At 45.6% G+C, this 27535-nt stretch overlaps 13 protein-coding genes across 13 annotated transcripts; 5 read left to right on the forward strand and 8 right to left on the reverse strand.

Moving 5' to 3' along the window:
• On the reverse strand, positions 1-996 carry MEU1 (S-methyl-5-thioadenosine phosphorylase; the record flags this gene model as incomplete). Its single annotated transcript, XM_020211346.1, has 1 exon — positions 1-996. The coding sequence occupies one exon, from the start codon at positions 994-996 to the stop codon at positions 1-3; it is 996 nt and encodes a 331-aa protein (XP_020066631.1).
• A 601-nt stretch (positions 997-1597) lies between these two features.
• CANTADRAFT_24426 (uncharacterized protein) lies at positions 1598-3087 on the forward strand. The gene has a single exon (XM_020207109.1). It carries the CDS (start codon positions 1736-1738, stop codon positions 2804-2806), a length of 1071 nt encoding a protein of 356 aa, XP_020066632.1. The 5' UTR covers positions 1598-1735; the 3' UTR covers positions 2807-3087.
• A 317-nt stretch (positions 3088-3404) lies between these two features.
• On the reverse strand, positions 3405-5054 carry CANTADRAFT_41673 (diacylglycerol O-acyltransferase; the record flags this gene model as incomplete). The annotated part of the gene is made up of 1 exon (XM_020208877.2): positions 3405-5054. A coding segment is annotated over one exon (1650 nt), but the record flags the coding sequence as incomplete, so codon positions are not given.
• A 2065-nt stretch (positions 5055-7119) lies between these two features.
• Positions 7120-9381, forward strand: ORC3 (origin recognition complex subunit 3; the record flags this gene model as incomplete). The annotated part of the gene is made up of 4 exons (XM_020209025.1): positions 7120-7588; positions 7637-7713; positions 7813-9049; positions 9086-9381. The coding sequence occupies 4 exons, from the start codon at positions 7120-7122 to the stop codon at positions 9379-9381; spliced, it is 2079 nt and encodes a 692-aa protein (XP_020066634.1).
• Positions 9382-11193: 1812 nt separating this feature from the next.
• On the reverse strand, positions 11194-12948 carry GAP2 (amino acid permease; the record flags this gene model as incomplete). Its single annotated transcript, XM_020209220.1, has 1 exon — positions 11194-12948. One exon carries the CDS (start codon positions 12946-12948, stop codon positions 11194-11196), a length of 1755 nt encoding a protein of 584 aa, XP_020066635.1.
• A 230-nt stretch (positions 12949-13178) lies between these two features.
• Positions 13179-13668, reverse strand: CANTADRAFT_24429 (uncharacterized protein). Its single transcript, XM_020207112.1, has one exon. The coding sequence runs from the start codon at positions 13556-13558 to the stop codon at positions 13343-13345; it is 216 nt and encodes a 71-aa protein (XP_020066636.1). The 5' UTR covers positions 13559-13668; the 3' UTR covers positions 13179-13342.
• An 887-nt stretch (positions 13669-14555) lies between these two features.
• BAT22 (Bat22p) lies at positions 14556-15656 on the reverse strand (the record flags this gene model as incomplete). The annotated part of the gene is made up of 1 exon (XM_020209204.1): positions 14556-15656. One exon carries the CDS (start codon positions 15654-15656, stop codon positions 14556-14558), a length of 1101 nt encoding a protein of 366 aa, XP_020066637.1.
• Positions 15657-16134: 478 nt separating this feature from the next.
• Positions 16135-16988, reverse strand: PRE3 (proteasome core particle subunit beta 1). The gene has a single exon (XM_020207113.1). It carries the CDS (start codon positions 16970-16972, stop codon positions 16319-16321), a length of 654 nt encoding a protein of 217 aa, XP_020066638.1. The 5' UTR covers positions 16973-16988; the 3' UTR covers positions 16135-16318.
• A 114-nt stretch (positions 16989-17102) lies between these two features.
• CANTADRAFT_24433 (uncharacterized protein) lies at positions 17103-18292 on the forward strand. Its single transcript, XM_020207114.1, has one exon. The coding sequence runs from the start codon at positions 17124-17126 to the stop codon at positions 17940-17942; it is 819 nt and encodes a 272-aa protein (XP_020066639.1). The 5' UTR covers positions 17103-17123; the 3' UTR covers positions 17943-18292.
• Positions 18293-18651: 359 nt separating this feature from the next.
• Positions 18652-18990, forward strand: CANTADRAFT_19151 (uncharacterized protein; the record flags this gene model as incomplete). Its single annotated transcript, XM_020206417.1, has 1 exon — positions 18652-18990. The coding sequence occupies one exon, from the start codon at positions 18652-18654 to the stop codon at positions 18988-18990; it is 339 nt and encodes a 112-aa protein (XP_020066640.1).
• Positions 18991-19270: 280 nt separating this feature from the next.
• OST1 (dolichyl-diphosphooligosaccharide--protein glycotransferase subunit) lies at positions 19271-20722 on the reverse strand (the record flags this gene model as incomplete). The annotated part of the gene is made up of 1 exon (XM_020208952.1): positions 19271-20722. The coding sequence occupies one exon, from the start codon at positions 20720-20722 to the stop codon at positions 19271-19273; it is 1452 nt and encodes a 483-aa protein (XP_020066641.1).
• Positions 20723-21364: 642 nt separating this feature from the next.
• On the forward strand, positions 21365-24454 carry DNM1 (dynamin-related GTPase). The gene has a single exon (XM_020207116.1). The coding sequence runs from the start codon at positions 21813-21815 to the stop codon at positions 24345-24347; it is 2535 nt and encodes an 844-aa protein (XP_020066642.1). The 5' UTR covers positions 21365-21812; the 3' UTR covers positions 24348-24454.
• A 242-nt stretch (positions 24455-24696) lies between these two features.
• On the reverse strand, positions 24697-27048 carry CANTADRAFT_32759 (uncharacterized protein; the record flags this gene model as incomplete). Its single annotated transcript, XM_020208474.1, has 3 exons — positions 24697-25905; positions 26149-26559; positions 26713-27048. Coding segments are annotated over 3 exons (1956 nt in total), but the record flags the coding sequence as incomplete, so codon positions are not given.
• Positions 27049-27535: the final 487 nt, after the last annotated feature.

Genomic DNA, 27535 nt, shown 5'->3' on the forward strand with positions numbered 1-27535 from the left:
TCAGTGAGCGGGCCAGTAGCCGGGAAATAAAAAGTGCATCTTCGCCAAAACTTCCTTGCTCAAGCTGTGGTTGGCAGTGCTGACAGAAAACTTCATGCTGCCTTTCAACTCGGCTCCCAAGTCCTTACCATGCTCGCTGACAATCTCGATCAACGCAGCTGCAAGCTTGCAGGCATTGGCGGAATTGGCATTCAAGTTACCCACAATAGTTTCTACTGTCACTGGCTCCTCATCCTCGTTCCACGAGTCATAGTCTGTGGACATACAGATCATCTGGTAGGCAAGCTCGGCCTCCCTGGCGAGCTTGGCTTCAGGCAACACCGACATGTTGATCACAGAACCTCCCCACGATCTGTAGATCTTGGACTCGGCTCTGGTGCTGAACTGAGGTCCTTCCATACAGATCACAGTAAGATCCTCGGCTCCACGGTCATCTGGCTTGGTGTGGAGCACGGGAACGACACCCTTCTTGTCCTCAGCCTCCAAAAATCCGGTTTTGGGGATGTGGTCGCGAATCAAACGGTTCAACTTGAGGTCGAAAGGCTCGCCAAACATGGCATGGGCCACGAATCCCTTCTCGAAGAAAGTCAGAGGTCTGTTGCCCTTGGTTCTGTCGATAATCTGGGTTGGAACAACGAAATCACGAGGCTTGATCTCCTGCTGAAGCGAACCCACAGCCGAGAACGCAACCACCGCAGTGACTCCAAGGCTCTTGAGTGCAGCAATATTGGCTCTTGCTGGTACATCCGTGGGAAGAAGGTCGTGGGCTTGGCCGTGTCTGGCCAAGAAAGCCACTGGGAAGCCCTTTTCAGTCACACTGATGGTGATAGGCGACGATGGGAACCCCCATGGAGTAGAAACAGTGAGTCTAGCCACTGGCTTGAGGTTGGGGAGGTTGTAGAGTCCAGTGCCTCCGATAATGGCAAAAGTCACTGGGCCATCGTAGGTGCTGGGGAGCTCAGCACTTCCTTGGGCGTTTTCACGATGAAGTGACATCTTGGAAAAGGTTTTGACGAGTGATGTAGGACTTGTAGAGAACGGCTGGTGTGACTTGTGAAACAACAGTAAGCTCAGAAACGTCAATGGCAATTGGAAAGCTTTCGACTGACGTATGGAAAACAGCACAGCTAGCACGTTTAAATATTAGTCTGGGCGAAAAGAAGCCTGGGTCGTCTTTCACCATGTGGGCAGGCTGATGGTGGTTGACATCATCGCAACCTGTAAATCTGCGGGAGTAACCTGCAGAGTGCCCCTGGCATTGTAGACAGCCCAGGGTCGTGGTACATGTGAACTATGGTTATTTCTGAGGAAGGAGGTGGCAGAGTTGTTGTAGACATCAGATGGTAAGAGAATTCGGTAGTCTCCGGCGCAGTTCGGGTCTTGTAATATATTTTAATGGTGGAAGTTAATAATTGGCCCAAGCATTATTTGCATGTTGGCAACAATCAGAGAATCCAAAATTTGTGAAAAACCAACAAAACTAATTGAATATAATTTTAGACACCAAATGAATATACAATTAAAGATATACAATGAAAGAGAAGCTAATCATACCTGCTTTAATTAGTGAACGCAAGCTGAAATGTTGCGCATAAATACTTGAATCCCCAAAACCACCCCAAAGCCTTCTACTTGTTGTGATGACACAAAAGGTGATTGCACGTGGTATGATGCACGTGATGAATCACTCAAGTCCAGAAAAGAGGCTTCTTCAGCATTCTACACCAATCCACCCATGCTACACTATCTCTCTCATCGTCCTCCGTTACGGACGTCATTTCAGCCCACCAGGTCCATCTTTAGGTCCATATCATCCAAATCCCCTAAAGACCCAGAAGATTTGCCACCAGTGACGCCCAAAAAAAGGGTCCCAGTATACCCCAAGAACAAGCATGCCAAAGCACAAGAAAGCACTTCTGCATCAAGTATGACCACCAAACATCGTCTGAAAGCCGAAGACAAGACGAAACTTCTTAGATCTAAGAGAGCATTAAAGAGAGATGCCACCACAGGAACTTCTTTGGCTAAGGATATCACAAGGACTACATCAACAATCACCCCTGATCCAAACACATACATTCCCTTCTCCAAGTTCCCCAAAGTTCCTGAGTCAATCCTCTCTCAAAGCCTGGAGGATTTGTACTCCAGCATGAACTTGAAGTACAATCCAGATGCAGAACAACAACCAAGATACGTGGATTTCGCTATTCCAGATAAGTTTATCAAGCCCAAGACAAAGGATCTCATCACCGAAAAGGATCGCGCCCTCGTAAGTGAGCTCGACAAGTTCTCGAAGTCCGAGGAGGATGAAGAGGCCAACCAGACGCAATTGAAACTTATTAAACTCTACTATGATCAAGATACCAACACCCTTCAACCAATGCCTGAACACGCACTCAAGAAGTCCCTTCTGGGAATGATAAACATGAATAACACCTTGAATGATATCGAAGACGACTACTTGTGGGAGCTTTTTCCTAGAGATAAGTTGTTTGGCATCCCACCATTCGAGACCTCGAACGGTGGTATCAACGGCTTCAAAAAGTGGGAAAAAGACATGCTTGAAAAGGAAAAGAAGGAGCAAGACCTAAAAGATGAGGATATCAGACAGTACAAGGATTTCGAGCAATCTTTATCCGATACCAAGTCCTTCTACAAAAAAGTTGCTGGGGGTACCAGAAAGAAGGTTGACCGCAAGTTAGTAAAAAGATACAAGAAGTTGAAGGAAGAGGGCAAAATTCCAAATGACAACAAGGAAGTGGTTCAAACCATAAGTATTAATGATATTTTTGATGGGTTTTCTTAGGGATTAATGAGTTTTGACGTTTTTTTTATTGGCATTTATGACAAGACCTTTTGCATCGGTAACTGTCGAATTCGGAAGTAAGTCATCACGGATGGTCAATGAACTACAGGTCGATCCATAATTGTATATAGTTGGTCATGCTCAATAAAAATAGACTTAAAGGAAAATTTCCTTGATTGTATATGTCAAGCTATGGAATCTAATAGTTGGCTGTTCAGGATGAGATTTTAGCAATTGTTCTCAATATTATGTAGAATTCTCATGTCGATGCAGTTTAATAGCTAATGCTCTTCTCTTTACACGAAGCAACGAGAAATAAGAGAGTGACTAATACTGTACTTCAGCAAACCTCCTCAGGATCTTCTTGTTATTTAGATTGACGATTCGATTTCTGAACCCTGAATTGAGGTGTCGTTTAATACAACAGAGTCTTCCTGGAGAAGCAGGGCATTAAAGTCTAAAATCTACGAGTTACTCTTAAATAAATATGTCCAGTCATTTTGAGTAAAATAAATAATCGAATAGCGAGCTACTCTTTGCATTTCATGCTCCAGAGCTATCTAGAAATGTGCAACTCTGTTGGCTACTAAGGGTGAGTCTACTCCTTAATGACCAATTCAACATCTCCATAACCAAACCTTTCCTTATTATCTTCGTACACTCTCTTCAACTCGTCGATATACAATTTATGATAACGGTCCAACAATTCAGGAGGAATCTTGGTCTTCACTGAAGACTTCTTGGGCTGGTTGTTGATCTTGAACAAGTTTGTTATGGATCTTGACCTAAGTACCTTTTGCAGGTCATAGTCGGGGTGATTTGGGTCTGTTGATGATACAGCATCCAAATTCTCAAATTCGGGATGTTTAGCTTTATAGTCAGCCAAGCAGTTGGCTGGAATGTGGATTGGTTTTCCAAGACAAATGTTGATGGGGTTTCTGTAAGGGACAATACCAAAATCGTAAATGAAAACACCACGAGCACTGAAAAATGGAAGGGTGAACAGGAAAGTAGATTTCATCCACCTTTGAAAAGTGTAGCCCCAAGAACCGGGTTTTGGAATATTCAACTTGTAAATGTCCACTTCACCAAATGCAAATACTGGAACCAAACAGACATTTCCTAGCTCAATGGCAAGCTTAACGAAACCTTTACGCTTGTTGAGAACAAGCTGGATTTGTCTTTTTGTGGGGACGGGCTTTCCTGTGAATGTCAACTCTTCCTGTTCTTCCGAGGTCTGAGATTGGTTATTTTTGATCTTGATGGTTGTATCGTCTCCCTGCACGGTGCCCATCGGCTTTTCGTCTATATGGTGAGTCTTATCTGGATTTTTCAACCTCTTGTCCTTGTACCCGTAACCCACCTTGTACTGGTTGGTGACCATATCGTTCAACAAGGATTCCTGGGCCCCACCCACCACCAAGCAGATGGAGTTGTCGCCATTATTGATTAAGCTCTTGATGTTTTTGGCAGAAGCACTGCTCAAGCCAAGACCCAAGAGGTAATCACGATAGAACGGGATGGTAAACTGGGTGGTCAATGTCAAGGGAAAAACATTGCCGAGACCCGGCAAAATGCGTTCTCCCTTGGAAGGATCGTGGAAGAATGGTTTCAACCACTTCATTGGAGGCTCGTAGGGCTCGTTCCGAAGGGCATTGGTGGCGAACGCACCCATTGCCCCCATGGAGATGACTCCGTGCGGATGGTAACCAAAAATATACCTGGGGCCTGTTGACAAACGCTTGTACTTCTTGAGCTTGGTGGGAGTCAAGGAGCTGGAGTTTCCAGGTGGAGGCGACGACGAGTCTATGTCGTTAAGACGCTTGCTGAGCCCCAATTTCTTGAAGATCTTGTCGATCAAGGTGCGGGAGTCCTCGGAGATGAGATCCTCCTCGTCGTCAGCCGGCTCCTCGCTCTCCACCAACACGTCAGTGAATGTGGGCTCGAGCTCGCACGTCTTGTGTACGCGGATGGGGAAGTAGTTGACAAACCACTCCCACACAATGAAGTTTTTGATCCAGTTACGGGCACGATAAACGGCTTTTCCGTTGGTGGGGGTGTGGAGGTCGAAGCCGTACCACCAGATGAAGTAGGGGAGGATCACCACCAACCAGAACACCCATCCTAACGAGAGAAACCCGAGGAACGAGCATGCAAACACGGGAATGGACACAATGTGCCAGATCACGCCCAATGTCTCGAGGCGTGCCTGGAGTGGCGTGTTGAGGGGGGCCACATGGAGCAGGGGGAGTCTCAGAGAGGGCCTTTTGGGCAATCTGGGAGCAGTTTGGGGTGTTTTGGCTGTGTGGACGCTGTGAGCGGCTAATTTCGAGTCTTCGGAGTTGGCTGGTGCGGTATCTGGCTCAGGCGTGGCGCTCACACTAGTGGTGAAGCTAGGACGGCTGGGAGCACGAGCAGCGGCTCTGCTACGGAGGTGGCTATCCAGATCCAGGGTTTCCATTGCGGTGCACACTCGTGGAAGGGGAGCAGTTTATATAGTTGCTGGAGTGAGATTGTTCTGCTGCGCGCCTGATTAGGAAAGAAGGGAGAATGTGGTCTGGGGAAGTGGGGCAGACAGACACCGCAGGGAACGAGTGGCAGTGGCCAGTTGGGATGGCAGATGACACAGACACCACGATATGAAGGTATGAAGGTAGGATAGCAATCACCTAATTGTGTAGTGGAGGAACGGACAGTATCGTGGTGGGGGGAGCCCAGACCCTGATCAGGGATGGTGTGGGCGAGCCTGGCTGAGGGGTACAAACGGAGCTCGAAGGGGATGCGAGTGGGGTCAACTACTGGCAGGCCCCAGGGAATATGTGGCTGGAAGGGGTAATCGGGTGGAACAACGGGGTGCGGCATGGAAGGTTTTGGCAGGTGGTTTGGGCGGGTGGGCACAGCTCGATAGGTGGTTGTGCAGGGGTAGGGCGGAGAGGGGAATGGTGGAGAAGAGGAGTTGGTGGTATTGGTATTGGTAGTGGTAGTGGTAATGCGGTGCAACGGCTGCGATGCATGCGTGTGTCAAACTGGCAGGCGGAAGCAGGTGGTTATCGTGAGCGGTTTCGTACAGCATTTCCCCGTAAATCACGCTTTTGGTTTACGAATGCTCTATTATTAGCAATTTTGTCAGAAATTCCCAGTACGCCCCTGTCAGTTAGATATATNTTTTTTATTGTAGATTATAATCTACTCCCAGATGACTCGCTGCTTTCCAAGTATCTGGCTAGAGCTAGCCTGGTATCCTATACGCCAATTGCAATAGAGAACACTCCATTATTGTCAGCCGTTTATAATAAATTTAATCATGGGCTTCTACAGCATTTTACAATCGACCGGCTCTGCTTTACGGAAGTCTATGGTATTACCTTCGCTTATTGTAAAGTCCGAGGTACGCTCTTGGCTTAGTACAAAATTACGGTTTCGAATGGGGATTACCTAGCTATCCCTCGTAACACTCATGATTTCAGCATGTTTCAATATCATGATTCTGCTATATTGATGCATTTAGTTTTATCTTTAACTCATGTAGAGCATATCCTACGTAATATGACTCAACTCTACGTATTATCATTTTTCTCCTTAGTACATGTCAGCATATCCCACGCAATGCCTCAGCGAGATGGGTGTTTCCAGTCGTGAGGATAATTCAAAGTTGATTAACTTAACCCTCCTTTCACCTAAATTTATGAGGTTGACCTTGTTCAATAGCCTTCTCAAAATTTATATGGTTTCAAAACTAAAAACTAGGGATAACTTATCATAATCATCAGAATAGAACAAGCCAGTATCAGTTTTTTTGGGTAAGCAAAATATTAGACTTCTTAGGGTTCATTCTAAGGAGATGAAATCACTATAGAAAAATGCATCGGTGTTGCAGGATTACAGATTATTTCACAGTACAACAAAGATATCCAGTCCATGGGGAACCGACAATTACTTGCCAAAGTATTATTGAATTAAAAACCACCTTGTATATAGATTATCGGACCAGAAACTTGGTATTAGTCTATATAGGCTGGTCAGAACCGTAATAATTGGATTGAGGTTCAGATTTCGGTGGAGAAATTTGGCTTGACAGGAAAATTAGGTTATTGGCACAAAAACCAGAGTTTTTGTTAAAACTTGAGCGTTACGCCGTCAAATCAGGCATTTATCTGTGACAGGCCCCTAAGCCCTTTCATAGCGTCCAAAAACCCACCCATTGCCCATATTTCCCCAGATTCGAGTCTTGGTCACGCGACATGTGACACGTGATCAAACATCCAGTTCATCACCAGCATTAACCATACTCTTACATCAATCAACACTCCACGATGACGGCATGGGGTGATCCCACGGAAAATGCTCAAAAGACCCATTATGTGATTCAGCCAAAGCGCAGGCGTCTTCTGCCAAAGCAGTCAAATGGACACGCTGCCCACAGCATACCATTCAGGGCACTCGATCATGGAACCGAACTAGACACCCTTGTGCAAAAGCGTTACAGCTTGTACAATACGATCTGGGACAGGCATCGTTCCAAGATACACTCGATCCTCAACAACTCCAACACTGGTCTTTTCAAAGAGCTTGATAAATTCGTCGAAACTAGTCCCGACCAAAGGCGAAAGCTCCAGATTGCATTTCTCCAATTGAGTTCCAACACCGCCAACAATGCTCGGGTGATGAATGAGTTCAACAAGTACGTCGGAGATAAGTACAAGGTGGTCAACATTTCCAGCAAGATATGTGGAAATATAAAGAGCACGATGAGGGAAGTGGTGAAACAAATACGAGAAGATGGTGCTGGTGCAAGTTCGTCCAATTTGAAGGTGGAGGAAAAGGAGGGAGAGTTTGATTCTCAAGAAGAGGATGATGATGATGACGATGATGATGATGATGACGATGATGACGAGGAACAGAATGAAGTGGGCCAGGCTGGAGATGTACAGGATCCAGACGAAGATGTAGACGAGGATATCGAAGAGGAAGCTCATGCCACAGCTGGCTCCCTGTCAAAGACTAAGGACAGCAGAGTCAATTACGATCTTGACTTTCTTTTCGACTGGTACTTGCAGAACGGAAAAGGACGCCATATTGTCATTATTCTTCAGGACGCCACCTCAGTCAACAATCAGGTTATAAACCAATTCATCAAGGTCATCTACTCATACTCAATTGACTTGCCCATCAGGTTGATTGTTGGTCTTTCGTGCAACAATATTGGGAGTTGGATTAACGGAAACTTCAACAACGAGAGTCGGTTGGTTATGAACGGCTACAAGTTCGAAAGTGACGACAAGGGAGTAGGGCCACAAATTCTAGAGGAACTCTTCCTCTCACAAAAAGTTGAGCCAAAATTGGACTCCTCAATGGAACTCATGCCCTCGCCGTTATTAACATCCATTATTCATACACGTTTCCAATCAGCCAATAATTCCATCGACTCGCTCATTTCAGAAATCAAGCTTTGTTATATGATTCACTTTTACAACCTGTCACTTTCAGTGCTTCTTGAAGAAGAGCCAACCGATAGACATGTTGGCTCTCTTCGTAAACTAGCCTCTTTCAAGAGATACGTCGAAGAGAAGTTATTCAAAATAAAAACCCCAGAGGATCGAATGGAAATTTCCAGTCTACTCAGCTCCAACGAGGCAATTCAAAAGTTGTTCCAACAAGCGAAACGTCAGTTCAAACAGTACAGGTTAGCAGTTTTGAACTTGGTCCACTTGTTGTTCAGACTACAAGCAATAAACGGAGGGGTTAAATCAAAGTTCGAATTGTATAAACTAGCAATTTCGAACAAGTTGATCAATTCTGTGATTTTGAACGATCTCGTAAAGTCAATTACCACCATGAATGTTGATTCTATCGAAGAAGTGTTGAATACTGATGATTTGGTGGTGTGTCGAGGTGATGTTTCCGACGATAAAGCTGAGGTGCTCATTGGAGAGTTCACTGGTGTCAAAGAAGAGATTGCGAAGTCTAACTCAATCAAGTCATTATTAGTCCGCGTTCAAGACTGCGTCAAAGAGTATCTCCACAATAAGCTCATCAACCAATCGATCGAAGAGCAATTATTCTTTGAAATATTTACCATCAATGGTGATTCAGCCAAAACTAAATACGAAATGCCCATATTCGAAGAGAAATATGACAATCTCATGATCAACTTGATCAGGCCACCCTTGAGAGGCACTTTGGAAGCAAGTTTAGAGGACTGCAAGGAATACTTGAGAACAGACTTGGAAGAATTAGCATCTGGTATAAGCAAGGCATTCGGAGAAGAATTGCCAACAGTCCCAGCTAGTAACCAAGATGTCTTCGTGAACCCTATCATCAACCAACTTTTCAGGGTTTATAAAGAAGCACCTGTATCCATCAACATTTACGACTTTTACGTGGCCTTCAAGCAATCATTGCGAAAAAGCGATTTATCCAATTTAGCTGGCAGTGAAGAAGTTAGCGAGGATGAATGGGACAAGTTGACGTATTCTTGGTTCATCCAGTCATGTTTTGAGTTGATGATGATTGGTTTGTTGAAGGAGAAACCTAAAGGTGACTACTTAGAGAAGGCATTATGGAAGGGAGTGTGAGTTGCCAGGCTGATTGTCTGACATCCCAACTTCACTATTAGGAGGATGGGTTGCCAGGCTGAAATGTCTGGAAAAATATACATTGAAAGGTCATTCTTAGTTACAGTTAGTGGCTATTATTGGAGAATCAGAAATTACCAACAGAAGTCATTAAATATTATTCAGGCAAAAATGGAGAATTCGCTCAAGTCAAATTCACCAGTAGAAGACATTAAATAGGATTATTCGGGCATAAATACAATTTCATAAATGCTTGCTCAGTGGACAAGTGTAATTTCAGGTAGGATAGGGATACGAATCGTTCAGAATTTTTTTCAACCATTGCAATGCCGTAGCGGACACACGATTCTTCCAGAAATTCATTGTGGTCTTCACATTGGCTATGGTCCTCCCATAGTGGCATTCGTAGCGTGGCACAGCCATTGCTAGAGACTCCACTTGATAAACTGTCATATAACCACATAGCATATAGCAATATAGCCATGCATTCATATAGCGCATGGCCATATTCTCATCGAGTACAGCTCCCCATTAGTTCATCTAGCCCATCGTGCTCTCAATATCGGCCTTGTTCCAGCTTAAGGCCTTGTCCACTAGTGACTGTGCAGCTCTGTCTTGGCCAATCTCCCCCTCGTATTTCACGTTGTAATGGACCATAAGAAGGACGAGTACCAGGATAAGGCACGCCAAGATGAACGCAGTCAACACCTTCTGTGTTCTGAACATGCGATTGGAGATCTGGGTGGAATTAGCTTGCATTGAAGATGAGTGGTGAGAAGCACATCAATGCGGGATGGTCGGTATATAGTGGGGTGTATGCAGGCCTCAGTGTGTGGAAGCAAGAGCTCCAAACAAACTGGGACTAACGAGCAATGGTAGTTGACGATGGCAGAGCATTGTAGGTAAGCATAGAGGTGATGACGATGCTGACGTCTGACGAGAGTAGTTGCCAGATTGACGGACCTGTTTTTGCCAGGAATACGGTGTTGGATGGGAAGCTGCTATGCCTCGTCTCTCAAGTATCGGGGCGTAACCCTGCTTAGGTCTATTATTATTGGGTTCTGGCTTCGGAAATTGCTCAGGAGAACCTTGAGATAAGCTTCTATAGTGGAAGTTTGTCCGAAAGAAATTAGCACTCGCCTGCCTCTGATTTTTAAGGTTTCACCGCCACCAGCACTCCAGGCAGTTGAAGCCGGGAAAACAATAGATTGTAGTGGAAATGTGGCAATTTAGGATAGTTGAATGATATCGCAACGTGATTCGCCAGGTTTATGGGGCCTACTGGCAGAATTGTAGCTTATGTACTCTTCCTAGTGGGACTATTTCATGCATATTCCAGAAAATATGGTGCTCCTTGACTGTAGAATATTCATTTTCCCGGAGCTCTATAAGCCCGTTCTAACGTTATCTTTAGATAGACTAACCTGCAACTTTGATAGCTAGTCCCGATGGTGGCAAAACCAGAAGTCATTGGCCAGATTCAATGGTCCGTTCTGCTCCGGCTGGATATTTTTTCGTCCACACTGCACTATCATTCCAGCGGATATACGCATGGGCCCACTGGTGTCAAGATGAGCAGTTATTTTTTGAACCCATAATAAGTGGTGATCGTCAAATGAACTCTCTCATTCGAAACAGAAACTCCGCACTAATCAATAAATAAACCCTCTCTTTTGAACCAGAGCCTCCATAATTGGCATCTCTCTCGTCAAACACCCTCCTCTTGCCTACACTGGCTCTACAAGTTGTCGATGAAATTAATTAATTGTGAGTATAATAAGTTGACCAGAGAACCAGTTTCCGGTAGTGTTCTTAACACCAGAAATTCCACACTCTTTTGTAAAATGGTTGGGAAGCAAGGAACTCCTTTTCTTCGGCAATTTCTTGCTTGAGCAAGTCCAAGTCCAATTCTCTTCTACCAGTGTCGATATCGATGTCTCTGGCTCTGATGTAGAATGTCCAGTTCTTAGTGACGATCTTGTGTCCGAGGTAGAACACTAAGACGACAGGGGCACTCAAGTATGACATGAAGAAGTTCTCGGCGTTTGGCTTGTCACCCAAAGGCCAGACGGCGATCCAGAATTGAGCAATCAAAACGATGATGTTCATACCAAGACCGTAGAAAGCACCGTAAACACCAACTTGCGAAGTCCAACTGATTTCAGAAGTGTCTCTACCCTTAACGTGAAGAGCTCTTCTGAATCTGATCAAGGCGAAGTTAATGGAACCCCAGGTGAAGATGGAGGACAAACCAGAAAGGGCCAACAACCAGTTGAAAACATCACCAGACTTGTCAGAGCCAGTGATGAAACATAACAAACCAAAGACACATTGTACGATAATACCAACCAATGGTCTACCTTGCTTGTCGATGTAACCCAAGATCTTTGGAGCCTGGTTGGAAGCAGCCAAGGCGGCCAAGGTTCTGGAAGCACCGTAAACGGAGGAGTTACCGACGGAAAGAACAGCAATCATAATAACGACGTTCATCACAGATGGCAAACCCTTGATACCGGCATTGACAATGGAAAGAACGAATGGAGAGGCACTGGCATCGACAGAGGAAGAAGCAAACAATCTCTTGTCATTGTATGGAACCAACAAACCAATCAAGGTCAAGGAAATGACGTAGAACAAGGTGATTCTCCAGAAAACTTGCTTGGTAGCCTTTGGTAAAGATTTTCTAGGGTTGGCAGTTTCAGCAGCGGCAAGACCAACCAATTCAGTACCACTGAAAGCGAAAGCGGCAGTAACAAAGACGGAACAGACACCCTTGAAACCGTTGGCAAAGGCACCAGGGTTGTGCCAGTGGGCACCACCGATGTAGCCACCTCTTGGACCACCACCGCAGACAAGCACGATACCCAAAATAATGAAACCAGTAACGGCCAAGACCTTGATGATGGAAAAGACAAACTCGGCTTCACCGTAACCTCTAACTCCAAAGAAGTTAATGGCCACAATCAACACGTAAAAGATCACCACTAGAGCCGCAGAGTTAAGGTCCTGATTCCAGTACTTACATGTGATGGCAGCTGCCACCAACTCCAAAGGCAACACCACGATCCATTGCAAGGCGTAGTTCCAGGCCATGGCAAAACCCCAAGAAGGGTCAATGAATCTAGAGTTGTAGGTGACGAAAGCACCAGAAACAGGGAAAGTAATAGCCAATTCACCAAGCGACTGCACGGTACAGTAGATCATAGTACCGATAAGGATGTAAGCAATCAACATACCAGCGGGACCACCAGTTCTCAAAGAGCTACCGGAACCCACAAACAAACCAGTACCAATGGATCCACCAATGGCAATCATCTGAAGATGTCTGTTTTTAAGAGATCTGGACAATGGAGAGTTTGCAGTCATCACGGCAATCTTTTCCGCCTGGGACAAGTTTGGGTCGAGGCCCATCTCACCGGCGTCGGCTCTCTTGAAGCCGTCCTTGAACTTGGCCCAACCAGTTAATTGTTGTGAGTCTTGTTGCTCGAAGGCGTCTATGTGGACCCCACCGTTTTTCTCGGTGGAGGAGCTGGCGCTCCGGATGTAGTTTAACTCTTTTTCAGGCATGTTGAGCTAGAGAGAGATTAGGTGAAAAAACGGTTTGGGGAGCGAATCCGAGGTTTATATACGGCCTATTGTTTAGGCGTCATGGCGCTACAGGCCCTGTCAGATATTGGTGAGATCGCCCGGTTACACTTTAGATAACCCCCGCCTACAAACACCAATGCCGCTTGACCAATCTAGGAGCTGTGCGTCAAACATGCTTATCAGCGGCGTCACACAAAACGCCGGCAGTGCGCCGATCGTTATTATGGATGCGGGGACCTAGCAAGATGGGCGTCTGGGCCTGTCCACAGTTATCCGGCACGGCCGTGTGCTGTCACCAGCGATTTGCTATCGGGGTGTGCTAGTACCTGAAGGGATCAGCCCTGGAGTCCAGGGATTGTCAGTTACACCCGTTTTACAACTGAGGCTTGACCGCGACACAAAGTGGCTCCCCAAGTATTTCTTTTCCCAATCGCCGCAGTAGTTTCTGATAGTGCGCACCTGATGATATCGAAACCTTAGCCGCATTAACTTTCACAGAGTGGGCACCATGCAGACGTAAACTTCGTGGTGGGGCCTGGGCGCGCCAACTCCAGGCAACGCCGTCCCAACCAGCTTGCAAATGCCGCATATGTGCCTTGCATGCTCTAAGGCAATCGGAGCGGAGACAAATACGAGGGTGGGTGGTGCCACCAGAGCCCACCACCACAGGTGCTACGTGCCGCCACTTGTTGACATCGGAGCAACTGGGAGAAACAGCCCCCAGGCGCCCATTTCTGACAGCCTCCACCAGCTATCACTGGTATGTTCTCTGGTTGACGCAGCGTCGGGCGGTGCCTCGGCTCGCGTTTTTTCTTGTCGAGATGTTCTAGCGGCACTGTCGATAACGAAATTGCTTAGCAGCGTCAACGAAGCGTCGACACCAGGAACGGTAATTTGGGCCGCGGGTTGGCGGGAACCATCGGACGGGGCCACAAATAAGCACCAGAAGATCGCATGGAATTGTCTCCGTCCGTAAAATGGCGATCATTCGGCGTCCATTGTGTTGCACCTCGTTTCGCCTGAACCGGCACCGTTGTGGAACCGGACATGCCATGCCAGCCTGTGCAGCGGCCTTCCGTAGATAAGCCTGCAGGCCGATTTAGCGAACCGGTGGAGTGTCACGCAGACACAAGAATCGGGCCAAGTCCCCCAGCCCACCCACATCAGACATATTTACGGCGGGTGTCAAACCCACCGAAGGTATCTCAACTCATTCTACCCCCAATTAGGCACCTTCAGTACGAGGCTCATTCTACTCCCATTTCAGTTAGTTATAGAACGACTACCGCAAAAATGCGATTAGTCTGGGGCTAGTTCTACGCTCACAAGTAGTTTATGCTCATTCTACCCATTAATTAGTTACAGGCAATGCTCGGCCTCAGGCTCGAAATGATCAATCAGCCTTGGTCATTTGGTCCTACCTGCCTGCTTTTACGGCCAACTCGCTGCCCCATCTAAGTGCTGGTTCTATGCTTCCCAATTCAGTTTTAGTCATTATCCTTACTGCCCCATTGGGCTCATTCTACGCAGCTCTTTTAGTTACTATACTCTCGTATATTTTAGCCTAAATCGCCTAAGACGGCTCCTTATACGATAACTCTGGACCAGTCCTCGAACTCCACGTCACCATATTGGATTTCCCTGATCCACTTTTCGATCTGCTGGGTCAACTCACCGGCAGTGCCTCCCACGACAGGAATGGCAATGTCCGCACCGTGGAACTCGATGTTGCTGATGGGTGACACAATGGCAGCAGTACCTGTGCCGAAAGCCTCCACCACTTCGCCCTTGGCAGCTCTTTCCTGCACCTCGTGGATGGTGATCTTACGCTCGTTGACCTCCCATGACGAGTCCAACCTGGCCTTGGCCAACGCAAGCGTGGAGTCTCTGGTCACACCAGGCAAGATGGTTCCGTCCAATGGAGATGTGACCAACTCCTTCTTGCCGTCCTTCTGGAACACAATGAAGAAGTTCATGGCTCCAACCTCGGTGATGTAGCCTTCCTCGCCAAACAACCACAAGTTCTGAGAGTGGCCCTTGGTTGCAGCCACTGACTGGGGCTCGATGCACGACACGTAGTTTGCACCCAACTTGTACTCACCCACACCTCCTGGCCAGGCTCTGACTGCGTAGTCAGTGGCCTGTAAAGACACAGGCTTGAAGCCTCCACTGAAGTAGGGACCCACGGGAGACGCAATCACGAACAAGAGGGCTCTGTCAGGCTTGGCCACGCCCAAGCTGCTGGTGGTCCCGATGAGTGTGGGACGCAAATAGAGTGAGTAGCCGTAACCCTCGGGAATGAACTTTTCGTCCACCTTCAAGAGCTCGTCGATACATTTCAAGAGCTCATCGCCTTCGAACTGAGGCAAAGCAGCTCTCTTGGCCGAACGGTTCATTCTGGCCATGTTTTTGTCGGGTCTGAATGTTCTGATCTTGCCATGGGTGTCACGGTACGCCTTCATGCCCTCGAAGAGCTCGAACGAGTAGTGGAACACACTACTGGCAGGGTCGAGGCTAAGAGCGTGGTAGGGCGAGATTTTGGGAGCACCCCACCCGTTTTCGGCAGTCCATTCGACCTCCAACATGTGGTCGGTGAACGTCTTGCCGAACACAAGCTGTTCCTTGGGCAAGGGGGTCTTGGAGTTGGTGGTTTTAGTGATGGTAAGCTTGGATGCGTCGAGTGACATGGTGGTGAAATTAATATAGATATCTTAGTGTTGTAAGTTCGTACCAGTAAAGGAGAACCGAGAACGTGGAATGAAGTAGCTGGAATAAAATAGCCTATAGAAGTCGCTATCACCTGTGGGGTCTGATCTGCGGGCTTATATACTGTCGGAATTTTTCACTCATTATATTTCGGTTATTGGAGGATGCGACCGCGAAGATTAGTCACACCCAGTGGCTCAACCGGGCCTTGCCGAAGACGCTGGAAGAGTTTGTTTCGGCGAATCACTGTTCTAGGTACCTCTTGGGAGTGCTTAGGTTTCAGGTGCCTTCGGTTACGCTGAAGGTGGAGTATTGGTAATTTCTTACGTAATATCTATCCGCTTGGCAGAGTTCTTTCCGTGAAATGTCCGTTACGGAACAGAGTTCCATTTTGTAAAGTATCAATAACTGGCTTGCTTAGCATGATTTCAGGCTTGCAATGGCATTAGCAGAATCTCGGTCATCATGCCAGATAATAAACAGAATCCTTCTTTGCTTACGTAATCTCAGCTACACACCAAAATGGCCCATTCGGGGTACTGGTCGGTAGTACCTTAAGTATCGATCGCTATTTTCCTTTTATCGTGTATTACTGGCTAATCGTTGCTAGAAATGGTCTAATCATCAATAGAATAAGCATTCATTATTTTTGGTATTCGTCAGGGTAGAACACCTTTCTCTCCACACCCTTTGCAGTCAAAACCACCATTCTGATAAGACCACCAGAAGAACCATCCCACTTGATGGCCTCGCTCAATGCAGTCTTGATGAACTCGACACACTCGCCCTGTTCCATATCTTTCTTGTAGTTCTCGTCGCACCAACCATAGATAAACGTCGATCCAGACCCAGCTATGGCGTACTCTTGCTTATGTATAGAACCCCCAATTGGAATCGAGTACACACTTCCCTTGTTCTTGTCGTCGTAACCAGCACATATGATTCCCGCAGTCAACTGTTCCTTGTTGTTGTAGCACATTTCTTGGAACACATTGGCAGCCACCTCGGTGGTGGGCTTTTCATCAAAAGGCAATTGGGCAGCGTAGATCTGCATGTAGTACTTAACCATGTCTGCCACGGCCTGGGTGTCTGCAGCAGAACCAGATCTGCAGCAGTATATGGTGTCGTGGATCTGGGTCAACTTATCGGTGACTCTGTTGGCGATATATGTTCCTGTGGTGGTTCTGGAGTCAGCACCCAAGATGACTCCGTCCTTGAAGGTCACGGCCATGATGGAGGTACCGAGATTGACCTCTCCTTTCTTTAAGTGGTTGATGTCGACTTGAATTCCGTTCATGGTGCTGGTGGTGTTGATGTCCACTGATTGCCACCGGCAAAAAAGGCGAGGTGTGGTGCACGTGCATACTGGCACGTGATAGACACCCTATAATTCTGTCCACAAACGCCAGTGTCGATTCACGCCAATGAAACTCCTTTCCCTTTGCCACATGGCCCTTGCGGTCGTCCCTGTCCTTGCTGCGTCTACCAGCAAGCAGGAAATGCAGCAGTTACAGCCTCCTTTGTCCACCCAGGAAATTCAGTACTTGCAAAAGGACCCGTTGATCACCCACAAAGTGACCTTTACTGTGGCCCAAAGAACCGAAAACGGCGACCAAGAGTTGGGGGACCTCACCATGGGTATGTTTGGCACAGTTGTGCCCAAGACAGTCGAAAACTTTGTCCAGTTGGCCAATATGACGTTTGGATACGGCTATAAGAACTCTATCCTCCACAGAATCATCTCTGGATTCATGATTCAGGGAGGGGATTTCGAGCGTGGAGTGGGAACTGGAGGGCATTCGATCTACCCTTCGGGAAAGTTCATCGATGAAAACTTCGAGCTCAGCCACAACAAAATGGGGAGGATCTCCATGGCCAATAGTGGGCCCAACACCAACGGAGCTCAGTTCTTTATCACCAACATCGAAGACAACACCCGTTTGGACGGGGTCCATGTTGTGTTTGGACAGTTGATTGGTGGCTTCGATGCACTCCACAAGATCAGCTCGGTGAAAACGGGTGCAATGGACAGACCAGTCGAAGAAGTCTACATCAAAGATGTTAGTGTTGTCACCTTGAGTAAGGGAGGCAAAGACTTGCTCCGTTTCGACCTGGTTCCCGTCAACATCGAAGTGGATGATGCAGGAAGTAACTTTTACATGTATTTCTTTGGGTTGTTGCTTTTGGCTGGATGTTTTTTCTTCTACAACCACTGGTACCATAAGAAGCAGTACATCACCGATATTAAGGACTCCGCATACTTTTGAAAGGTAGTGAGTAGTACTTGACATTAAAGGGGATAATAGATCCAAGTTACAATTTCTTCAATTCTTCCTATCTGAAGGTGATCCCGCGCCTGATGTAAGTGCTCTAGCTGATAAATAGAACCATAAAAAAAACTGGTGTACTCACGTACTTGACTGGATAACGTGGATGTAATTGCACTCAAATCAAGCTGTCAAAAACCCATATGGTTACATTACAGAAATATCTAAAACCTGGTACAAGTATTTAGTTAGTTGTATTTGCAAGTATTGCAACACCAAAGTTGGGGAAACAATTCTGTATAATGCACAAAGCCAGGCTGTTTATCCGTCTTCATGGAACGAGTTTGACAAAGTAATTGATAACGAAGTTCTGCTGTGAAGAACATTATTTCAATAAGTTTTATAGAGATGTTCTCATTATATTTGAAACAATTTAGGTAAGATCACTATATCCCAAAAGGAGTTAAGAGATTCACAAAACTTTTGCACTAATTGCAAAATATTTGAAATTTAGGATGAATATCAAGTCCGAAACCATCTACTCCACGAGACATTTGGAGCACCTAACTACACCAGAGCCAGGCATGGATAGTCTTCCAAAGCTTAGTCAAGTAACTCATACCTGGTGGAGCCGAAATTAGAAGACGCACGACCAAACATCTTATCCTTCCAAATACTGAGACCAACTTAGTGTCATGTTTGTAGCACTATGTCCAAGCCCGACTACCCGATAGTATTAGTCAAGAACCTTCCCTATAATACTTCCTCAGCTGCATTATATGATTTGTTTGGAAAGTACGGCAACATCAGTCAAGTACGAGTGCCAGATGGATCATCGGGACAAGCAAGTTTGGGGACTTGTATTGTGGTGTACAACAATCTAGAAAACGCTATACGAGCATCACAAGAGTTGAATGGAGTCAATTTCCACGGCCGTTATCTAGTGTCGGTCATGTACCAAGTCGATGCTTCAAAGATCATGCAAGAGGATTTAGTAGTGAGAAAAGCCCACATTGAAGAGTTAAAAAGGGAGTACAAGATTGAATGAATACTATTAGAAACAAAAAAGGAGAACCATGTCCTCTATGGGCATAAAATGAGTCTTCCACCAGATCTGTCAACTCCACAGGAAGCCATATCACTTTGTACCACTTGGTACAACGCTTCAAAAACCATATTAGCCAGCTCAAAACCACAGGTGCTGGAACTAGAGAACGGGAGCATTGCAAATCAATAAGTGGAATAATCTACCTAAGCTGAACTCGGGTCATCAGTAGGATTACAGGAAAATTCGATATCACATTTATAACTGGTCGTTATTCTATACACTACTTTTCCTCCTCACTAACTCTGAGATCAATCAAGCCCAATAAGTAGTAACTTACCAATCCAGCGAAAACAAATCCAGAAATTTTCAAGACTTTGTAGATGTAACTGGCCTTGGTGTACTTATAGACAATAAGGACATCCAAGTTGTTGAAAGCATCAATAGCATTCTTGTAGTGAAGAGTCACCTTGACATGACCCTTGGAAACATCCAAGTAGGATAATTCGTTGTCAACAATGACTGATTCGAAAGAAATTGGGGAAGAAACGTCAACAAATTCGGCATTTTCTGGCAAGTAAAAGCTCAAGTAAACGTTATTGTACGTAGTATCCACCAAGGAGTTGACCAAAGGAACCTTGGCAACGTAAGTGTCTTGAGAGTCATGGGCCTTGTGGACGAACTTGCTCAATTTGTAGTTCCAGGACAAAGTGAAGTTGTAGTGCCAGTCTCCAAACAATGGGAATCTTGGCTGTAACACCAATGTGTTCTTCAAGGTTTGATGGGTAGAAACAGCACCAACCAAGTCACTGTAGTAGTAATCATCGAAGGAATTGTCAGGGGTGAATGGGAAGTTCAATTGGTTCAATGCCCAGTGGTTGCTGGCATCGTAACGTCCCTTCATCCAGTCAACTCTGGAAAACCCAGTATTTAATTGAGCACCTTTGTTGGTCAATTCGTAGTACTCTTCAGCTGGTAATTGTTCAACATCAGAGGCAGGAATCCAAATGGAACGGTTTAAGTTTTCCACAACACCCAAAGCACGATTGTGGTCGTATAACAAACCCATTGGAACCAAGGTGAATGGCTCGATGTCATGGCTAATTGGTCCATAGACGAGCGCCTTGTTGTCCACTCTTGGTTTGAGGGTTGGCACGTCAGAGACCACAATATCCTCACTAAGGAACAATTCCATTTCCTGTCCCTTACGAATTCCAGTGAAGGTCATGGAGTATTCTTTGGTGGTGTATGGGGAGTATGGGTACTTATTGGCTTGAAGCAAAAGTTGTTGCACGGCGTTGATTCCAATCTTGGCTGGCAATGGTTGTAAGGAGCCCAAGTAGATAGTGTTGATAGCGAGTTCAGCGGTGGAAGCTGGTGCCACTGGAATTGGCAAGTCCAATTTGTACATTTTTGGTCCGACTAACTCACCTGCAAGCTCAAGCTTCTGAGAACCCTGCTCGACGGAAAAGGTGACTGCAGCAATCTCGGCGACGGCATCAAAGCCATCGTTGACTGTGAAGTAGTATTCGGAGATAGGCTTGGTATCCACGTTTTTGATTTGGATTAATGCCGTTTCTTTGACGTACGACCTGGAGAGATCAACAGTACGCAAGTAGTGGGTGTTTTCCCATCCCGAGAACGACTCGGCAATCAATGCATGGCAGAGATTGAGCGAGACAGCGAGGGATGTAAGCACCACTGGCCAGGCCAGGCTGAGCGTGGAAAGTTTCATCTTGGGTGTGGAAGAGAGTGCTGGAGAATTGAACACATATCTTTTGGAAATATCACGTGGCGCGACCTGCTAGGTGCGATTTGCCTGAGGATGATGGCTCAGCTAGCTGGAGATGGAACGGGCTGGAGCTGTTCCGGATGAGCCAGGGGCAGCCCCTGGACTATGGTGTAGAGTCTGGACGTCTTGTAGCGACGTTTCAGCCAGTAGGACAGCATTTTTTTGGGGAACGCCATGCTGGAGAGATGGACCTAAATCAGCCAGATACCAGGGCAATCTCGAGTCAGAAGAAGCAATCCCGAGAACGACGTATTGACTACTGCGAAGTATGGATGTACCTTCTCCCGGTAGCTTTTTGCCCTCCAAAAATACCAATCCGTGCTTTCCTTGCCATACTATCCATGCCAGTCCTGGCGACCTGCACACAGTCTAGGACGTGTTTGTGCGCTTCCAATTTGCATCCATTGACCACAGCAAGACTTGTGCTCTCATTAGGGATGTGACCGCTATAGAGCAGCGGCTCATAGAACAGCAGGAAAGCTAACAGGAAGCTCCAGCCAGGAATGCCAATCACAGCTTGAGTGAAGATCGCGCCTAGTGTGCTTGCAGAAACTACGAACGCTCGCGCGGTACTCCTAGCGACACGCTGCGGCAAGCGTGATGCATTCCCACCACGATTTCGCCACCAGCACCAGCACCACCAGCACCAGCCTCAGTAACACATCTCAGTGTGTCTCAGTGCCGCCAGCCGACATTGCCACCAGTTTCAGTGCCCCCTCCACTTCACAACCTCACTCCTCGCACCCGTCACAACCTTGCCACCCCACCGTTGGTTGCTCACGTGCACTTACCCGCCCGCGCGTCGCCTTCGCCCTATAGCAAGGACCAAATTTCACCACGAACCTCTGCCGAACCGATATTTCAGCAACCTACTCACTGAAATTCTTCTTCAAGGCTTCGTTCCCTCTCCATCGTTTGCACGTCCGGCAAGCCCTCTTATTTGCCGTAACTCAGCCCTTCTGGACCTCACAGACCCCTGATTTCCCCACCGTCCTCAGATCAGGCACATCCTTGGAACCTCATCCCAGCAAACATGTCCTTGGAAGACCTTATTCCGGTGGTGAACAAGTTGCAAGACATTGTCACCACCACCCAGTTGGCCGACTTGGACCTCCCCATCTTGGCAGTCGTGGGATCCCAATCGTGTGGTAAATCCTCGGTGTTGGAGAACATTGTTGGCAAAGACTTTTTGCCTCGAGGAACCGGCATCGTGACTAGAAGACCATTGGTCTTGCAGCTCATCAACCTCCTGCTGGATGACAGTCTCATCACGAACGGTGGCCCCGATAGCGACGGTTCGTCCCAACTCAATGGCTCCTCCAACCTCAAAAGAAGCAACAACCAGCACTTCTCCCAAAACTCCTCCAGCTCCTCTTCGGACGAGCAAGAAGTCAACTTGGAAGAACACTTGAGAAAACACGCTAATGGTGGCAAGTACGAGCCCCCTTCGGAATGGGGAGAGTTCTTGCATATTCCTGGCAAGAGATTTTACAACTTCCATGACATTAGAAGAGAAATTGAAAATGAGACCGCAAGAATAGCTGGTCAAAATAAGGGAATCAGTCGATTGCCAATCAACTTGAAAATCTTTTCCACTAGGGTGTTAAACTTGACCTTGGTGGATTTACCAGGGCTTACCAAAATCCCTATTGGGGATCAACCAACTGATATCGAGAGACAAACTAGAAACTTGATCTTAGAGTATATTTCCAAGCCAAATTGTATTGTCTTGGCTGTCTCCCCAGCCAACGTTGATTTGGTCAACTCCGAGTCCTTAAAATTAGCTAGACAAGTGGATCCAACGGGTAAGAGGACTGTGGGAATCTTGTCCAAATTGGATTTGATGGACCAAGGTACCAACGCCTTGGATATTTTAAAGGGTAATGTCTACCCATTGAAATTGGGATTTATTGGTATCGTCAATAGATCCCAACAGGATATTTCGGAAAACAAATCTTTGGAGGATTCTTTATTTGCAGAGCAACAATTCTTCATGAACCACCCTGCTTATAGAACCATGTCGAACAAGTGTGGTACTCGTTACTTAGCTCAAACCTTGAACAAGATTTTAATGAACCACATCAGAGACAGATTGCCAGATATCAAAGCAAAATTGAACACTCTTATGGGTCAAGCTGAACAAGAATTAGCCAATTATGGAGATATCCCATCAACTTTGACGGACTCCAAGGAAGCCAGAGGTGCTATGGTTTTGACTTTGATGACAAAGTTCGCAAACAGCTTTGTTACATCCATTGAAGGTACATCTTTGAATGAGCTCTCAACAAAAGAATTATGTGGTGGTGCCAGGATCTACTACATTTACAATGAAGTTTATGGCTCACAATTGGCTGCCATTAATCCTACCCACAACTTATCCATCCACGATATCCGTACTGCGATCAGAAACTCCACAGGACCAAGACCATCATTATTTGTTCCTGAATTAGCATTCGATTTGTTGGTTAAACCTCAAATCAAGTTATTAGAAGAACCAAGTCATAGATGTGTTGAATTAGTCTACGAAGAGCTTATGAAAATCGTCCACAATGTTTGCTCCTCTAACATTGGAGTTGAGTTGAACAGATACCCTAAGTTGCAAAGCAAGTTGATTGAAGTGGTAAGTGATTTGTTAAGAGAAAGATTGGGCCCTACTATCAAGTATGTGGAGTCCTTGATTGAGATACATAAGGCTTACATCAACACTAACCACCCAAACTTCGTGGGTGCTGCGAAGGCCATGAGTATTGTTGTCGAAGAACGTCAAAGGCAAAAAGAACTTGAACTGAGAAGCAGATTGAGATTAGCAAGCGAGCGTATCTTGAACAAAAAGTCGGACACTGCAATTGAAGAAGAGCAAGAAGACCAACCCTCCACTAAAAGCCCTGACGAGGATATCAACTCGGTTGATGATGAAATAAAGCCACCAAAGCAAAGAAGAAGTGATTCAAACAGAACCACATATTCTATCAAGTCAGAATCGACCCCTAACCTTCCTACATCCCAACATCCAGCACAACATGAATCATACTTGAACTACTTCTTTGGCAAGGATCCTATTATTCATCAACAGCAATTGCAGGCTCAAGCTCAATTGAATCCAACTCCTTTCAAGTTCCCACACCACCAAGAAGGTACCCTTCAATTTAACAGCAACTTTGTGAACAATGGTGTTATCAACAACTCTCAGCCAAACTTGGATCATTTCAAGAGTTTGAGCGTTAGTAGTCAAACTCCCGACGATGCTTCTTTTGAAAGTGACGATACCATCAATGAGTTGAGTGAACGAGAACAACTTGAATGTGAATTGATCAGAAGATTGATTGTATCATACTTTGGTATTGTGAGAGAAATGATCCAAGATCAGGTTCCAAAGTCTATTATGTGCTTATTGGTCAATTACATTAAGCAACATATTCAAAACCGTTTAGTGGTGAAGCTCTATAATGAATCATTATTTGATGAATTGCTAATGGAGGACGAAGGAATTCAGGCTGAGCGTGAAAAGTGCATTGAATTATTGAAGACTTACCGTGAAGCTTCAAGAATCATTAGTGATGTAGTTTAGTCATCTTCTGCTACCAACATACCAACTTAGGAAACTAATATAATGTCTATAGTAAAAATATTTATTGTCTTGTATTATCTATTGGGTGATGTGATGACTCAATATTCTAAACGTGCTAATCATCTTGTTATGCTATATATGTAGTTGTATGATACCACGAAAATCGTGTTATGGATCCGAGCTTGATAGTCATATTAGGTTGCAACAATCAATGATGTTATGATATTTCTATCCTGTGATGCTTCAAGTCGGTCCACTTTATGAGCTTGGTGAACTCTTGATTGTATTTCATCAATTCCACAAACTTGATACTACCTGTAGTACCAATGTCGTACATTCTTGGATTATTGCTGTTCAAGAGTTCATATAATGAGTCCTTGTCACTCATGCTCAAAATGGTAGGTTCCAAACACTTTAAGATGGACAATGTTAGAGTAATTAATTTGATCGCCTTTTTGATTTCTTCTACCGAATGCTGTACCAATTCGCTGTCATTCTGTGGCTCATCGATTGGAGCTGAATTTGGCTCCTTAAATCCTCCAATTAAAAGATTGTCAAAAACTTTGAACCATGTATCCAAGTCGAGAAATTTCAAATCGATGAAAAGGGTCAACCACCAATTCATTGTCACTAGCTCAATTTCAAATCCAATGCTTCTAAAGTGCAGTGAAAGTTTTGGGAGCATTTGGTCCAAATAGAAAGTCTTCATGACTATTTGGTCAACACGAATACTTAGGAGAGAGTTGTAAAAAGACTCATCTTGCTCTAAAGTAAGACTGGGGCTTGCTTCATGCGGTACAATTTTATGTGAGTACTTCGGAAGAATCTCTTCTATTAACCCAATGAAGATCCAAAATACGTCTTCCTCGTCATACCGGTCATGCGATTCTAAGTTTGCATTCGAGCCTCCGCCTTTAATGAGCAAAAGGAGTAAATTACCCACAATTTTATTCATTCCTTGGAGGTATCCAATATCAGGTCTATATGCAACAAAAGCATACAATATTCTTTGCAACTTATAGTAATTGGGACCCGGCTTTAGTTCAATTAAATTATTGAAGTAGTAATTTCGCGGCAATGTTCTGTGTAAATCTAATTTTATCTGCTTAATATTATGATTGATGATTTTCAGCCTGTTGTCTATTTTACTGTTGTCCTCTTTATTATTATTTGCAATCCCCTCGTGATATTTAGCTTCGTTGAGCAATTCATTATACTCCCCGTTCACTCTTAAGTTTTTGGCGCCTGAGAGTTGTAGCCAAAGTTTGAACCTAAATTTTGAAGGTATCCCCAACAGGGTGGTTAAGTTAACCAATCTATTGTAGTAATCGGTTTTTCCCTTGATCAACCCCTTATCATTGAAATTGTCCAACTCAATAAGATTCAATCCTTTCATGCCTATCATCATATCTATGCCCACATCGATCCCTTTATCTTTAGAATATGCGAAGAAGTCCTTTTCGATTTCTTTCATCAAAATTTCCCACTGGTGCTCAAACTGAAGGCTGATGGAGTCATGGATTTTGCCAATTTCCTTGAGTTGATGTATTGTCTGCAGCTTGTCTTTGTTTCCAATGAAGATTCCAAGAGAAGCATCTGGATCGGAACGATGTTGTGCGGTGGAGTTGGGAGTAGTCGTAGCATGATTAATCCCAGAAACTGCAGATGCTGGAGAATTCATTGATTTTCCTGGAGTGTTGTCTGTAAAGTTCAAGAGAGATGCATTGGGGGAATATGCCGAAACTGGGGGAATGGGGGGTGTTCTGAAGGGAGAATTGGATGCCTGAGACTGGTGGAGAACAGGTGACTTGAATGTAACCAGTTCGGAGGTAGTATCTGAGCTTGTCAGGCTGGACCGAATAACAGTGGCCAGTTTCTTGATAGGTTCAATGTCTGTGAAAAAGCCATATTTGTCTATGTGTAAATCTTCAGCAGGTAGCGAATCCACAGGGTCCTTTTCTTTATAAGTTCCGTTGATAAGAATATTTTCCATTTCAACAGGGTCTTTCTCAGATATCGTGGAAGAACTAGGTTCTGGGGCTCGTTTGAGCTGAGTCAATGATCTGGAGTGTGGCCTGTTGTAACTCTTGGTAGGGCCTTGGACGAGATTTGTATATGAAGACGACACCAGGAGAACACTCAGGGTCAACCCAGTGGTGGTGAGGTCTTCTGTTGAGTTAAACCAATTACGTAACCAGCTCTTGTTTGGCTGCTTGTACAAATAAGTGGACTCTTCTGGGCCTGGCTCTTCCTGTTTTGCTCTCACATGCTTCTTTACCTTTGGCCTCGATGGTTTCATGGCTGGTGGTTTTTCAGACAATGAATCAGGCAGAGCGTCCTTGTGGGCGTGATCAGGTACACTTACCGTCTTCTCGTCAGCCAGGCCAGTTTCCTGGTGCTGTGTCACATCACGCAGTTCTTCTTTTTCGTTCCACCTGTGATGATGGTGGTGGTCTTCTGGCTCGCTTTTCTCGTTCAACTTATGATGAATTTCCAAGGTGGATAAGTTACCATACTCGTTGCACAACCGGATCAACCGCTGTTCGTTGGAGAACTTCTCTTTCGCTAGGATAGCCAATTCCGACTCCTTGCGGGCCAAATCCATAGACAACTGCTTGATGAGAAGAGTAGCATCTCCATGGTACTTGATGTTAATTAGCTTGCTGATCTGGCCGGACGAAAGCTGGTGAAGATCACCACCTCGCGAGCTGTCCACCCCGCTGTGGGGCTCTAGAGGCACATTCTGGTCGCAATGGCTAGTCGTAGATGGTGAAGGTGTGTTTGCTGTGGTGGATTGGTCGTCCTTACTAACGCCAAAAAGGTTGGATTTGACGGCAGGATTGAGGCTGGAGGAAACGAGGAATGCAGCCGAGTCTTGAGGAAAGAGGCTGTTCCGTTTTTTTGCCATATCGTGCAGCCAGAAGGGAACAACGTAGCGCAGGTTTCATATCTCCACTCCACATATGGTAGCGCAGGATTGGGATGCAGTCGCGGGAATCGAACGCGCGCACCGGTAGGGGAAAATTCCATGGGCCAGGAGATGTGGCAAAGGAGTGGAAGCTTCTCTAGATGGGAGTCTTGAAGGAAGTGCAGCTCATCTTGTTTGCCATGGGTGGCCAGGAATTGCAAAAAAAAATGGTAAATCTCTTTGTAAAGCGTGTCATCTTTATGCAAGGACAATGCTAATC

This window comes from Suhomyces tanzawaensis, assembly GCF_001661415.1.
Source record: "Suhomyces tanzawaensis NRRL Y-17324 unplaced genomic scaffold CANTAscaffold_1, whole genome shotgun sequence".
Taxonomy (NCBI): Eukaryota; Fungi; Ascomycota; class Pichiomycetes; order Serinales; family Debaryomycetaceae; genus Suhomyces; species Suhomyces tanzawaensis.